The following is a 15,086-nucleotide window of genomic DNA, read 5'->3' as shown; positions in this document are numbered from 1 at the left end:
CCCACGTGTGATGGCGCTCACTGCACTCCAGACTGGAGGAAGGAAATGGAAATACGCCATTCCTGTAACATCTGAGGGTGAGTTTTACATGAACATTCTGCCCCACTGGAGAATGTTGTCATAATGTTTAGGAATAACTCACCCACACGCACATGGCCACAGGCAAACCGCTTCCCTGTAGGGGATCAGCTCACTTGCAGGGTTGTACTATCCACAGCACAGCCGTATGGAATTTCGCGAAGGGGAAGCTGCTCCCATGTGGCAATGGGTGTGTGTGAAGGGCCCCCTCAGATGAGCATGATTTGAATCAGATGGCATCAGGACCATAGCCAGGGATGAGGTGTTGGTTCCCCCCTCTACATTTTCTCTCCCCCCTCCCCAATGGTTTACAAACAAATAAAGAACAGTTTACAATTTTGTCTTTAAGCAGCCTGCCAACCAGATGAACTGTCCCCCTGACCCCACCCCACCCCACCCCCGAACTTTTAAGCTGGCTGCAGGCCTGGAAGGCATTAGGAGGAATTTGCTTCACATTAAGTAGATGATGAGGGGAAAGAATCCGGCTCCTTTGGTTCTCTTTCTGTTGCTTCTCTTACCTGCATATCTTTGGACAGCTAAACCGAGTAAGAACGCAAGAGGAGCCCTGCTGGATCAGACCAAGGGCCCATCTAGTCCAGCACTCTGCTTGCACAGTGGCCAACCAGCTGTCGACCGGGAACCCACAAGCAGGACATGAGCACAACAGCACCCTCCCGCCCATGTTCCCCAGCAACTGGTGTACATAGGCTCACTGCCTCCGGTACTGGAGGGAGCACGTAGCCCTCAGGACTAGCAGCCATTGTAAACTAGGAAATGGTGAAAACACACACCCTGGATTTGTGAGACCAAGAGAGCACAAAAGTCAGGAAAGCACCAAACATCTGGTGGCTAGGCTAACTGGGGTGAGGCCAGGGGAAAAGGGCATGGCCTTTTGAGAAAACCTAGAGGGACAGATTGGTACCACTGGAGGGCTGGATTCGGCCCCTGGGCCTGAGGTCCTGCAGCCCTGCCCTAAAACCGTGCTTAATACAGAGCATTACCAGGTAGCGGGAAACAGATGTGATGTAATAGCCCAATAAAAGACAATGAGATGGAACTGACTTCCTGTCTGAACATCCACTTCCTGTGGTGCTGTGTGGCTCGCCACCCTGATGTGGCCTCCAACCCTGCTCCCTCGCATGCTCCACTCTAAATCATATACAAGTTCAGGGATTGTAATCTATGTTAGGGCTGGGTGGGGAGATTGTAAATGGAAAGCCACGACTGTTTAATGTGGGAACACTCTAAAGCAGGGGTCCCCAACCCCTGGGCCGCGGACCGGTACCGGTCCGTGGCCTGTCAGCAACCGGGCCGCAGGGGTGTTCGAAACCCCCTCACCTTGGGTCTGTGGGGGTTCCGCGGGTGGGGGGGAGGCAATCTGTCCCTCCCCCCGCCGGGAATCCTTGCTGGCCCCAGCCGGCTCCGCTCCGTGGCGAGTCCACGGAGCTGCCGGCTGGCTCCAGCCGCTGGCGGACTTCCGGCCGCTGAGATGCAAATGGCGTCTGCGTTGCGTCCCTGTTCTACAAGTAATAGGCTACGTAAATCTTTACGTAGCCAATTACTGCAAAGAATAGGGATTCAAATGGCATTCGCATAGTGGACGCCATTTGCGTCCCAGCGGCCAAATGTCCGCCAGTGGAACCGCCTCCACCCCCGGTCCGTGGAAAAATTGGACCGGTCCCTGGCGCCAAAAAGGTTGGGGACCGCTGCTCTAAAGGAACCACAAGGATTTGCTGGAAACAATCACTACGTGACCAAACTCTTCGATGGAGACATGACAGCTGAAGGTGGTGCGACCGAGGTAGCCCTGCCCTTGGTGAACACGAGGGTTCCTTTCACCCCACTGCTCTCTCTGGTCAGACTTTGGAAACACTGCAACCCCCTGCAAAACCTTTTGCGAGAGACAAGGCTTGGGATGCTTCCAGACGGAAAGGAAAGATGTTATGAAGCTATTCCGTCTTTTTCTCCTTCACAGATTTACTGTGGGGAAAAAGAAGACACAAGAAGCAGTGGGAAAACATGGGAGGGTTACAAGTGGAAGACATCCCAGGCAAAATTCCATAAACGAGGCAGGGTGACTGCACAATAAAAGCCTTGGGTTGGATCCAGGCTCTGTTTTCCATGAGAGGAAGGGCTCTGCTCACAGAAGGTCCCGATTTGGGGTTCCCCCTTTACCAACATCACAGCTTACCCCAGTTAGTGGGGTCTCCTGATTCTAGGGGAGGGGGGGCTGGTGCAGCTGCCATGGGAAGGAGGGGACAGGGAAGCCCACTTTTGTCAGCACAGTTGATGCAGTGTAAATCTGGATCCAACCCCCTGTCTTGAAACACCTAGGAGAATGATTGTGTACACACCACAATCTAGAATCTTTCCACTATACCACTTTTAATATCTCTGAAGCAAGAAGAGAGTGAAGAGGGGTTGCCCCAAAACTCTTAACTCCCTGCAGTGTGGGCAGCAGGGCGGGGGGAGGGGCAGAATTACCTCATAGATCGCCACCACCCCTTTTACATCCACCTCAGTTTGAGCCAGGGGATACTCAGACTTTTCAGGACACACTTGTGGCACAGAAATGAGGGTTCAAACTGACACCCTCTATTTCAAGCCCCAAGACCAAAGGAGAAGGCTCTGGATTAAGTACTGGAGCTTAGGCGGAATAAAGCATACACAAGCTTTGAAATATATGTAAAATTTATTAACAATGAGGAAGAGGGAAAGGGGTAAAAGGGTGTACAAATATCAGAGAAAATCAGAGAAACCCCCCAAACAATCAGCAAGACCCTTTGAAACAACAAAGAAACCTTTTGGAACATTGCTGCAGGAACAAAACAAAGCAAAGCCTATCCTGTCTTCCCATAGGGCAGGGCCCAATTCAGGATACAAAAATTCACAGGCCTGAAAGCTGGCTAGCACAGGCAGATGAAGATCAGAATTAAGACAAAACCGAAGAATGGAATGAAGACTAAATGGTAACACTAGTCCCCATGGCGTCGGCTTTCTTCACACGGAGCTTTTATCCTGAGATTTGAGATTGCTTCTGCACGGAAATTTGCGGGCTCTTGAGATGACGCTGTGACCCTCCCAGGCATCTCCTGCACTAAATCCCCTTTGTTCCGTTTTTAAATAGATTGCAGATAATGCGCTATCAAATTACCATGTTATGTTCCACTTGAGTTCCCCCCACTCATTGAAAAGAGGAAAAGTGGCAAGAAGAGGAGCGAGATCAGCGAAAGATAATGGAAGACCCCGATGGGGGGCGGGGGGGAGGAGCACGCACGTGAAAAAGGGAGTCGTCGTGATTCTGCATTTAAAACGGAAGCAGAAAGCCCCATTCTAAATGCAGGATTTTAGGCTGGTGTAGAGATGCCCTTTATCCCCTTCCCCCTCCCCCTGCCTGCTCAGCCCTTGAGAAATGTGAGGTGAGCCTCCATAGCCAATTACTGTGGAGCTGGATAACCTCCTCAGCTGCCAGGAGTAGAGGGGGAATTGAAAAGCTCTCACCACAGCCCAGCTGAAACCAGTCAGTTTAGTTTGGCAAAAGTTCCACTCTGGCCTTGACAAGCCTACAGACTAAAATAAAAATGATAATGCACGCAGGTGGTTTTAATGAACGTGTACAGGCCCCTCCTCATGAAATGGAGCTTTCTTCCAAGCAGATAAATCGTAACAAGAAAATGGATTTCTTGATAATATTACTCTGATTAAACTAGTCCCTCTCTCTGTCATGAAAACAAGAAAGAGTGTTATGGCATCACATTTATGATGGCAAAGCATTCATGCTCAAGAGTCCATGTGCAAATGTACCTGGCTCTGGTAGATGCAATCCATGCACCAAAACCGGTTCCAACAAGGAGAACCACTACACCAGGTAAGCAAAAGCCTGTTGTAAGGAGAAAGGAAGACTGCATCCAGAAATCTTCGGAAAAGCGTGTAAGAGCATCAGAAGAGCCCTGCTGGATCAGACCAAGGGTCCATTTAGTCCAGCATTCTGTTCACACCGTGGCCAACCAGCAGACCATGGGACACCCACAAACAGGACAGGAGCACAACAGCACCCTCCCACCCATGTTCCCCAGCAACTGGTCTACATAGGCCTACTGCCTCTGATTGCGGCTTGTCCTCTGGATTGTGCAATGGACTACCAAGGGAGGAAGCACAAGTTCATGGAGCATGCCCCGTTTTTTACTCCTGGCATAATCATTGTAAGGATGGGCTTCACCTTTTATTCTTTGACCACTTTTTCATTGCAGGGCCTATACACGGTTCCAGGCATGCGTTGCTTCTGGTCCAGTGCAATCAGGCTAATGGGAAGTGAACTGGAAACAAGATGTGTTTACACCCTGAGCTGGTTTAAGTAAATAGATGCAATGGCATTCCAAGGCAACAGAGTTTGAAAGATTTTCTCTGAATCATGTTTCATCATGATTTGATTGGATGTGATAGCAAAAACAGCTTACTAAATTTGCAAATAAACGCTGTCTTAATTTTTTTTAAAAAAATTAATGCTGAACTTTAATCAGCACCTTTTTTCAGAGAATGTTGACTTCTGCCTTCTGGCTTTCATAACTTCAAACTATGTGAGAATGGATGTTAACAACCATACTTCAAACTGATGCTTTAGACTGCAGTGTGTACAATGCCACTGTCCAGCCAAGTTATAGAAGTAAGTTACAAAACTGGGAATATGCAGATGTCAGAGATGCACAAAGAACAGGTGGCAGATTTGTTAACCATATGGGAACAAATCCCTCTCTGCAAAGCATCAATTATGAATGCTAACTAAATTTAAAATGTGGAAATGTTGGCCAACATTTGAATCTGGATATTTCTATTAGTATTTAGTTCAGCTCTACTGGAAAAGGATTAGAGCAGCTAATGAGACTGCAGGTGCATAGATATTTTTTTTCTTACTATCTCTAAAAATCTGTATTTAGTGGGGTCGGGGGGACAAGGCCAGATGAGTTTCTGGGAATGTATTACATTTCTCTTACAGCACTCTATTGAACACTCTACTGAACAGGAACAGCACGAGTTAAGCTTCAGTCTTACGTAATTTCTCCTATGAGAAAATCCAGTGCGGGTGAGATAACTGCCGCTTACTTACGTTCGTTTTTTTCCACCTCCACCAACCATACCTGTCATGTGTTATGTGGAATAAAATGCCTTTCCATCACTGCTGTATTTGCACAACCAGGAATCTCTTTTGATTCTTCTTTTCAATGAGAAAATGTTTTCCAAATAAAAATAAAATAGCACGCACGCACACGCATGCACACACACACAATACACACACACATACAGAGTGAGAGACAGACAGACATATCGCAGTCTTGCCTTTTTTAAACAAATACATTTGTTTCACTCCGACTTTATGAAAAGAATATCTAGCATTTCCAAAATAACTGGAAATCGTGAACATGTTGCGATGTGCTTCTGACTTCCCGAAGCAGAGACCAGCCCACAAAAACAGCACATGGCAGCAATCCTAGGCATGCTGACTCCGTAATAAGACCCACCGTGTTCAATGAGACTTATTCCCGGGTACAGGCACACAGAACCGCAGCCTAAAAGAGTAATCCTATGGTGGCAATTGTATCTGCACAAGACAGCCTTCCCCAACCCAGTCCCCCTCAGAGGTTTTGGACTACAGCTCCTATCAGCCCCAGCCAGCATGGCCAGTGCCCAGGAATGCTGCGAGTTATAGTCCAAAACATCCAGAGAGCACCGGACTGGGAAGGCTGGTGGAAGAGATCTTTCTGTCGCTGATGTTCTCAAACTCTGGGGTATAGATCAGGTGGTCCATGCAAGGTACAGAATATCTGTACTCAAGGCTGGTATCAAGGGTGGGCATGGACGGGCACCTGACAAGGGCCCACCCCTGAGCAGGGGCCCACTGACGAGATTCCCCCCTGTAGGTGGACCATTGCGACGACCTTGTTTGCCTGCCTCTCCCTCTGGCCCAGAAAACTGGGGTGGTGAGAAGAAGAGCAGCAGATGCCATGGCCTCTGTGCTCTCTGCCTGTCAAGCAAGTGGTAGCAACGATGAGAAAGAGGAGGAGAAGTAATAGCAGCCGATTACAATGGCAGTGAGAAGGGAGACTCACTGAGAGAAGGGGCCCACTGAGAGTGTCTTCGCCAAAGGCCCTCTGAAACCTGAAGGCAGCACTGGCTGTGCTTGGCCTTGCACTCGAGTTATTTTTTTCTGAAGATGGCGATCAAAGTCTTCCCTTTTTTTACCCGGGCCAGATGATCAAACAGGCGAACAAGGCCCTGTTCTAGGGCCCGCGATCTTCATACTACAGAGCTGGGGCAATCAACTTACCTTTCCCTTGAAAGTTACTGGTTGAAGGGGCTTTTCTCAGTGGCTTGGCTTAGGGTGTGCTATTTTCATGGCATGAAGATGATTTTGATGATGGTTTTGATGATGATTTTGACGGTGGTGATGACGGCGGCGGCGGCACTGAAGAAAAAAGGTTGGTGGGTTTTTTTAATGGTTTAAAAATATACATTAAGGGCGCAATCCTCGGAGGCAACTGCCTATCCAATGCGGGGCAGGAGAAGGACGGAGGGGATCATTCCCTCCGTGCTTTTCTTGCCCTGCATTTGCAGCTAGACAGCCAATTGCGGCTGTCTAGCTGCGGGAAGGCGGAGCCAGGGAAGAAGCTGCCGGATGGCACATAGGATGTGTTGTACCAGCATTTCCGCCTTCCCCGCCCCGGAATGCCCCGTTTTGGCCTCTCCATGCTCCTTTTCCGAGTGCAGACTGCAGGGCCGTTCCACGCTGCCTCCAAGGCAGCACGGAAGGGGAGGAAGGACAGTTCTCCGGGAACAGCTCCTGGAAACCCACATATCCCATGACCATCTAGCCACTGACTAGTGGCCATAGGATTGCTCCCTCCATGGTCTTCTGAGTTCCCAGCCATTTTCAAATGATCCACGGAAGAAAAGAAAAAAAAGTTGACAACCCAGTTACCTTGTTCCTTAGGCAAAAGCCTCTTGAGCCAGATGCTCCAACTGCCCCAATTTAAGCTCCTTTTTTGTCCTGGCATCATCATCAGCTGCACTGCAGGCAGATATCCATCAGAAGTGTTTCCCACAGCTGCAGCTGCCTTCGCCCATTTAATTTCTGCCTTTTAAAGGAGCTTTTAAAGGAGCCCTGGCAGAAAACAAAGGTAACCAATCTCAGGTTAAACATGTCTCCCAAAAAAAGGTTGCAACTGATGCCAGAAAAAAACGTTTTAAAAGAGAACGTGAGGAAAACTGGACCAAAGCCCAACAAAGTAAGTTGATGACACCACTGCTTTTTTTCCATGTTCACTACTACTGCTAGAAAAACAACTAATACATTTCTACTAAAGAAGGCTCATTACATTTTGTAGAGAGAAAGCCAGCCAGAAACCTTGAAGCATGAAAACCAGTGTCAAGTCAGTGTCACGTTCGCTGTTAAACAGACCATTTCACCTGGTACCTATGTTATATACCCCTTCCAACGCCAGGTGAATACCTTTTTATTCTCCCAATATTTTAGCATTTTAGCTTCCTAGTCTTTTAGCTTTGGTGTTTTAAATCTGTATTTTAAATCTCTGTATGTGAAACACTTTGCAGAAAAAGCACTATATACACGTTAATTATTATTATTAATAATAATTCTGGGCACACTCCTATGCATGTTTAGACAGAAAAAGTCCTACAACTCCCAGCATGGTGGTTGGGGGATGCTGGGAGTTATAGGACTTTTGTGTCTAAACATGCATAGGATTGCGCCCTTTATTACTATTTTGTTCTGGAGGGCAATCTAGTCTTGCTGCTGAAAATATATTAAAAGGGTTGCTACCACAACCCTTTTTATTTCTTGGAAGCAAGAGACCACCAGAGTAGTGCCAGAATCTGTAATCCGTTCGGTCCTTCCAACAATACAAAGCCCAGGCAGCCAAAACCCCACCCCTCCGCCTCCCTCTATTCTGCAGGCTTCGAGCTTTTGCATTAAGAACATCAGAAGAGCCTTGCTGGATCAGACCAAGGGTCCATCTAGTCTAGCATTGTTCACACAGTGGCCAACCAGCTGTCGACCAGGAACCCACAAGTAGGACAAGAGTGCAACAGCACCCTCCCACCCATGTTCCCCAGCGACTGGTGTACACAGGCCCGCTGCCTCTGGTACTGCAGGCAGCATAGAGCCTTTTAAAATGATCAGTTTCAAAAAGAGACTAAGTACATTCTTCTTCTTCTTCTTGTTACTTGATTGCCTGGCTTTAAGATTTTATTGGTTTAAGGACGTATATTGAGAGGATATGAATATGCTTTACTTACTGTTAATAATGTTTACTGTTGAGAAAATAAGAACATCAGAAGAACCTTGCTGGATCAGACCAAGGGTCCATCTAGTCCAGCATTCTGTTCACACAGTGACCAACCAGCTGTCGACTGGGAACCCGCAAGCAGGACATGAGTGCAACAGCACCCTCCCATCCATGTTCCCCAGCAACTGGTGTACAAGGATCTTGGAATTGTTGTTGATCACAAGCTGAATATGAGCCAACAATGTGATGTGGCTGCAAAAAAAGGCAAATGCTATTTTGGGCTGCATTAGTAGAAGCATAGCTTCCAGATGCTGGGAAGTACTAGTTCCCCTCTACTCAGCACTGGTTAGGCCTCATCTGGAGTACTGTCTCCAGTTCTGGGCACCGCGTTTTAAGAAGGATGCAGACAGACTGGAGAGGGTTCAGAGGAGGGCAACAAAGATTATCAGGGCACTGGAAACAAAGCCCTATGAGGAGAGACTGAAAGAAATTGGTATGTTTAGCCTTGAGAAGACTGAGGGGAGATAGGATGGCGCTCTTCAAGGACTTCAAAGGTTGTCACAGGGGGAAGGCTAGGATCTCTTCCTGATCATCCCAGAGTGCAGGACACGAAATCATGAGCTCAAGTGACAGGAAGCCAGATTCCGGCTGAACATCAGGAAAAACTTCCTGAATGTTAGAGCAACACGACAATGAAACCAATGACCTACAGAGGTGGTGGGCTCTCCCACACTGGAGGCCTTCAGGATGGGGCTGGACAGCCACCTGTTGGGGGTGTTCTGAAGAAGTTTACGAATCATGAAATGGCAAAGGCTTGGTTGAATGTTAAAATGCGTGAGAACTCTGTCACAATTCCATGAAATGGAATTTCTAAACAAGTACTGTTAACGGCTTGTGTGTAGCTTTCATGATCTAGGCTAACTCAGAAGAAATGATTTTATACATATTTCTTTACCTTTATGTATTTTCTTTTTATTATTTTTTCTTTCTCTTTGTTTCTTTTTCTATTTTCTATTTTAAAATAGACAATATATCTAGTATAAAAATATTGACTGTTGAAGATTCATCTTAAGTTTTATTATACAATACTATATTCTCTTTTTGATTATTATGATTATTATGATTACTAATATTCAGGCTTTTGAGAATGAAGTGTAGAATTGTTGTGTTGATATAAAAGATTGTTTTACTAAATTGTAAGATTGTATAATAGATATAGTTTTTAAAAATAGAATACCATTGGAGGTTGGGAGATGTTGGAGTTTATAATTCTTAAGGGATGGAGAGGGGGAGAGGGGGAGGGAAGGGGAAAGAACTTGTTTCTTGACTTCCTTCCTTCCTTCCTTCCTTCCTTCCTTCCTCTCCTTTCTTTTTTCCTTTCTTCCTTCTCTTTCTGTTATTATGGTGTCCTATCTAAAATATTCCCTGACTGCTCATTGACCCTGACTGCTCATCAGAAGGACAGATACTGAAGCTGAAGATCAAATATTTTGGCCACCTAATGAGAAAACTCCCTGGAAAAGACCCTGATGCTGGGAAAGACTGAAGGCAAAAGGAGAAGGGGACGGCAAAGGATGAGATGGCTGGATAGCATCACCGATGCAGTGAATATGAACTTGAGCACGCTCCGGGAGAGAGCGCAGGACAGGACAGCCTGGCATGCTATGGTCCATGGGGTCACGAAGAGTGGGACACGACTGAACGACTGAACAAGAAGAAGTAAAATATTGTATGGATGAAAATTGAAATATTGAGTAGGTTGTTGGTAATTTTGGAAGTGTTTATAAAGATAAAATAAATAAAAATATATTCACAAAAAAAAAAAAGACGAGGCTGGAGAGCCATCTGTCAGGGATGCTCTGACTTGGGTTCTTGCCTCGAGCAGGGGGTTGAGCTCGATAGCCTTGTAGGCCCCTTCCAACCCCACTATTCTAGGACTCTATTGCTAGCAGCCATCGACAGCCTTCCCCTCCAGGAATCTGCCCAACCCGCTCCGAAAGCCATCTAAAGCGCGGCCACCACTGCGCCGCAGGGCAGCGAATCCCACAGCTCGGCGCGGCGCTGCGCGGCGCGAAGGAGGCCTCCCCCGGATCCGCCCCGAATCTCCCACCCATCCGCTTCACAGGCGCTTCCGATCGGCGCCCAAAGCGGCGGCCAGCTAGGACAGGAACCCCTCGCCGCCGGCCCGGGGCTGGCCAGCGGGGCGAGCCTCGCCGCCCCTGCGGCTTCCTGCAAGGCCGACGTGGGGGGCGGCGGGCGAGGCGACCCCGGCCGGAGGAGGAGCTCCGCCAGCCATGCCTGGGCTGCGGAGGACCGGCGCCCTCGTCTCGGCCGCGGCGGGCTCCTGCGCCCGGGCCGCGCGCTCCCAGGTGAGCGCAGGGGACCCGGCGGGTTGCGAGGGGTCCCCTGCCGGCGCCCCTCGCTCCGTGCCGGCCTCGCGCGTCCGCCGCGTCGCCGGAATCGGTGGGGGAGCTCGCGCTGCTTCGCCAAGGAAGGCCAGCGGGCCGGACTGCCGCTTTTGGAGCGATTTTTAGCGGCGTCCCCGGGAGCCGTTTCACTCCGGCTTGATTAGGCTGCAGCTCTTTTACGCGCGCGCTCAGCATTGAGCCCCGGTGAACCCCGCGGGATTTGCTTCTGAGTAAGCGCGCGCAGGGTGGCCCCAGCCCTCCTGTTCCCGAGCCCCTAGGGGTGCAGAGCCCCCTGGTGCGGATTAAATCCACCCATAAACGAGAGCGCAACGGGGGTGCGGGTGGGGGGGTGTTAATCCGCATTATATGCTTAATATTAGACAGCCGTGCCCTCGCCCCTGGGTGTCCTGGGAATTGTGGTTCTGCAGGGGGAGCGCTACGGATCGCTGAGAGGTTTCTGAGCCGATACCAAACTACAATTCCCAGCATTCTTTGGGGGAAGCCAAGGCTAGCATGAAAGTGATACCGGGATGTCTAGATTTAACCTTGGTATCAGAGAGTTGAACGAGACTGGCTTAAGGACAGCCGGTTGGCACTCCCTTCTTGCAAGGCAGGATGTTCTCAAAGCTAATCTTAAAAAATGTGACATAAGGATTGAGAACTGGGAAGCTCTAACCTATGAGCGTTCCAGCTGGAGGTCAGCCTATATTACGGGTGCTATGGACTTGGAAGAAGCAGGAATATGGGGAGAAAGGGGGAAACGAGCTCAGCGGAAGGCACGTCAAGCAAACCTTCACGTGGCCTCCTTCCACCTGGAAACCTATGTCCTCATAGTGGGACGCTGTGCGGCTCCGGAATCAGCCTTCACAGCCACCTGCAGACCCACTGCTAGAGATTAATGTGTTGATTGATCTATCCTCTGTGAATCTGCCTAATCCTTTTAAAGAGTTATCTATATAGACTGTATCTTTGGAAGACAATCTTACTCGGTCACGAGTGATCGCCGTGATGATGATGAATCCCCACAAAGATCTGCCTTCGTAGTCAGAGCAGAAACCAGCCTGATAAGCAAAACAACCTTATGAATTTATTTATTTATTTATTTATTTGATTTATTACCCATCTGGCTGGCTGGCTGGCCGGCCAGCTGCTCTAGGCAGCATATAATACAAATAGCGACACAAAGTGCAACAAATTTACATAATCAACTGAACAAAACAACACTGCTCTAAAAACCCCTAACCCACCCCGAATGCCTGCCTGAACAGCCAGGTTTTCAAAGCCCAGCAGAAGCTCAACAAAGAGGAGGCATATCGGAGGTCTCTAAGGAGGGAATTCCACAGAATGGGGGCCACCATAGAAAAGGCCCTCTCCCTAGTCCTCACCAGCCTAACTGTCCTGGCTGATGGGACAGACAGAAGGCCTTCCAAGACCCATCTCGTTGAGTGGCATCCCTGATGTTGCTGGAGGGGCTCTTTAAGATAGGCTGGGCCAGAACCATATAGGGTTTTAAAGGTCAAAACCAACACCTTGAATTTGGCCCGGAAAACAACTGGTAACCAGTGCAACTCCTTCAGCACTGGAGTGATGTGGTCTTGCAGGCGCCTGCCTTTAATCAGGTGGTCCACCGCGTTCTGCGTTCTGCACCTAGATGGTTCAGAAGCTGCAACTTCTGAACCATCTAGGCGAGAGGAGACCAGGCCATGAACTACTGATGGGTTGTGACTTGAGGAAGCAAGCCAGGTTATGTGCGAGGACAAGGCAAAACCCAGCACATTACATTTCTATCAGTCAGTTAGACACAGGCACCCGAAATATGGCAATCAGTCAGACCCTGAGTGCACCAGAGGGTGGCTTTGTATGTGAAAATTAATGCCAAAAAGCAAGTAGATTAGTCCGCTTGCACGTTTACTTTCTGTTGCATGTTGTGTCTAGAAATGGGTCTCGTACATCTCCCCCGCACAGAGCGGAGTGGGCTTGAAATGCAGGCCTTGTGCTTCCACCATGATTTGCAGAGGTAGATAACATGAGTCCCTCCACATGCTCTGGACTACAACTTCCATCAGCCCCAGCCAACATGGCCATTGGTCAGGGATTATGGGTGTTGTCATCCAAAACATCTGCAGGACATTGGGTTGCCAACCCCTGATCTGATGCATGTTGAGATGGGTAAAGTGCCTGGGGTTGTCAGGTAGCAACCTGGAGGTTCCGCTCTTCACTGCTGAGTCCAGTAGCTGTTGGGAAGCCAGCTGCTTCATTCCTTAAATAATGCTAATTCTCTTCCCCCACCCCACTCTGACCACATTGCAGATAAGGAACTGTTCAGTCGCTTCAACACCTTCAGCCCGGCCGGTGATCGCAGCCAAGCATCCCTTTCAGGTGGACTTGGAAGCAGGGAAACGTTATGCTTGGTGTGCCTGTGGCCACAGCCAAAAGCAGGTAATCCCCCAGCCTCCCTCGAGTTTTTCTCTGTATCTCTCTCTGTACTAGGTAACTTTTGATCTGCCCTTCTTAAAAGCCCTGTCTGAACAAAGCTGAAAGTAGGACCATTCCAGTGTATGTTGGTCCTTTGGCAGAGTATGAGCAAGGGCACTGATGCTGCTGCACATGAGGCCAACACTGTTTTGCACCAATGCGATCATCGTTTCCCAAAACGGAGTTTGTGGGATGCCTCAATGCAGCCCAACTAAGGTGCCATTCAAAAAGTGATGCTGGTCTTGAAAATGAAACTCACCCATCCAGATTTAAATACAGGCTTGGTTGCTCTGCTAGTAATCTGTTTTATCAGAGCCAAAACTATAATGTGAAATCTCTTGGCAGTGAGCAGACCTCTGCTGTGATGTCTGTTGGCTTGTTTGTTTAAGAGTTTGGTTCTGTTTTGTCTCCTGAACAGCCTTTCTGTGACGGATCTCATAAAAAAGGCGCCCCAGACATCTCTCCCCTGAGATTCAAACCGGAGGAAGCAAAAGAGGCCTGGTTGTGTGGCTGTAAATACACCAAGAACCCTCCGTATTGCGATGGCACCCACAAGGAAGACTTTGTGCAAAGAGCTGATCTCCTTTCCCAGCCGCTGTCATGATGTGGGAGAACGAGAGACCTTTGTGGGGCTGAAGAAATACAGAAATCAGCAGGAGAACAGCCTTGGGTGCCACGCACCGGGATGCTCTCCTGCGCAAGCCACATTGGAACAAATGGGAGTTATGCCTGTGCATTGTGCCCCTGGTGTCTTGGCCAGGACTGTGAATGCTGTGTGACGCAGGAGTGAACACTGACTATTCACACATGGAGGGGTGGGGGAGTTTTGCTCTTTTCTGAGAGTTCCAGAATTTTGCCTGCTTCCTCCCACCCCCTTGAAATAAAAACACTCTGCCATTTTTAGAATCCCATTTATTTGAATCACCTGCTGCCAACAGGCCTGCTGCTCAAACACCATGACTTGTAGGTTTTCATTGGCTAGCCTGCTACTGCCAACCACATCACGTCATAACCTCCGTGTTCTTGGTGCTGCAGAGAACAAAGGAAGGCTGTGGTCTCCACCCCAGACGGCTATTAGATGAGCAAGATAGGGACTTGGAGGAAGAGGTTCAGGACTGGCAAAGTGATTGGGCGGGGGAATGAATGTTGAGATGGGCAGCTGATGCAGCTGAAACATGCCTGATGGAAGATGTTTCTTCTATCCTCAAGCAACAGCTAAACATTCCCAAGTAGCAACGATCTTTTCTTTGCCTTGCATGACTGCAGTTTGGGGTACTTTGTAAATATAATAATAATAATAATACATCAGTATTCTGCACCAAAGTAAACCAAATCCTGTGGCCCTGATTATTCTGCAAATTTGCCTCTTTGGGGTGGTTTTGCATAATTCATTCTTCTTCTGGTCGAGGCAGGAGGGCCACTTTTTTGGTCCACCGTGCATTGTCAACACACTTTTCTGTACAACCATATAGGCTATGAACTGATTCTTGAGCTGGATTTGGAGCCTAATACTGTACTCTGCACTTTTTCGTCATTGCCACCCGGCTCAAGGGTCTACAAAGATTTCAGAATTCCTACAGTCTTGGCAATTTCAAGTGCTTATACCTGGTGTTAGGAACCCAAGATAGGACTGAGATTCTGTTGGTGTACCATTCACTCAACAATATCCCTGCTTGAGCGGACGGAGGTAGTGTTGGTGCTGAGGACTCCAAAGCCGATGGTCTTAGGGGACTTCAGCACCTCACATGGAGGCTGCCTTGTCAGGAGTAGCTTGGGATTTCATGACAACCATGGCCCCATCCTAAATACTGTTAGGCCCAACGTA

The 15,086-nt window shown here is 48.5% G+C and overlaps 1 protein-coding gene across 1 annotated transcript; it reads left to right on the top strand.

Moving 5' to 3' along the window:
* The first annotated feature begins 10,505 nt into the window (after positions 1-10,505).
* CISD3 (CDGSH iron sulfur domain 3) lies at positions 10,506-14,617 on the top strand. The gene is made up of 3 exons (XM_084804710.1): positions 10,506-10,747; positions 13,097-13,225; positions 13,680-14,617. Exons 1-3 carry the CDS (start codon positions 10,673-10,675, stop codon positions 13,863-13,865), a joined length of 390 nt encoding a protein of 129 aa, XP_084660836.1. The 5' UTR covers positions 10,506-10,672; the 3' UTR covers positions 13,866-14,617.
* The last annotated feature ends 469 nt before the right edge of the window (positions 14,618-15,086 follow it).

The sequence above is a fragment of the Heloderma suspectum genome, chromosome 6 (assembly GCF_057233095.1).
Source record: "Heloderma suspectum isolate Gila_16-S chromosome 6, 16-S_ref, whole genome shotgun sequence".
Taxonomy (NCBI): Eukaryota; Metazoa; Chordata; class Lepidosauria; order Squamata; family Helodermatidae; genus Heloderma; species Heloderma suspectum.
The sequence above is the reverse complement of the archived record's forward strand: the minus strand, read 5'-3'. Positions and strand labels throughout refer to the sequence as shown.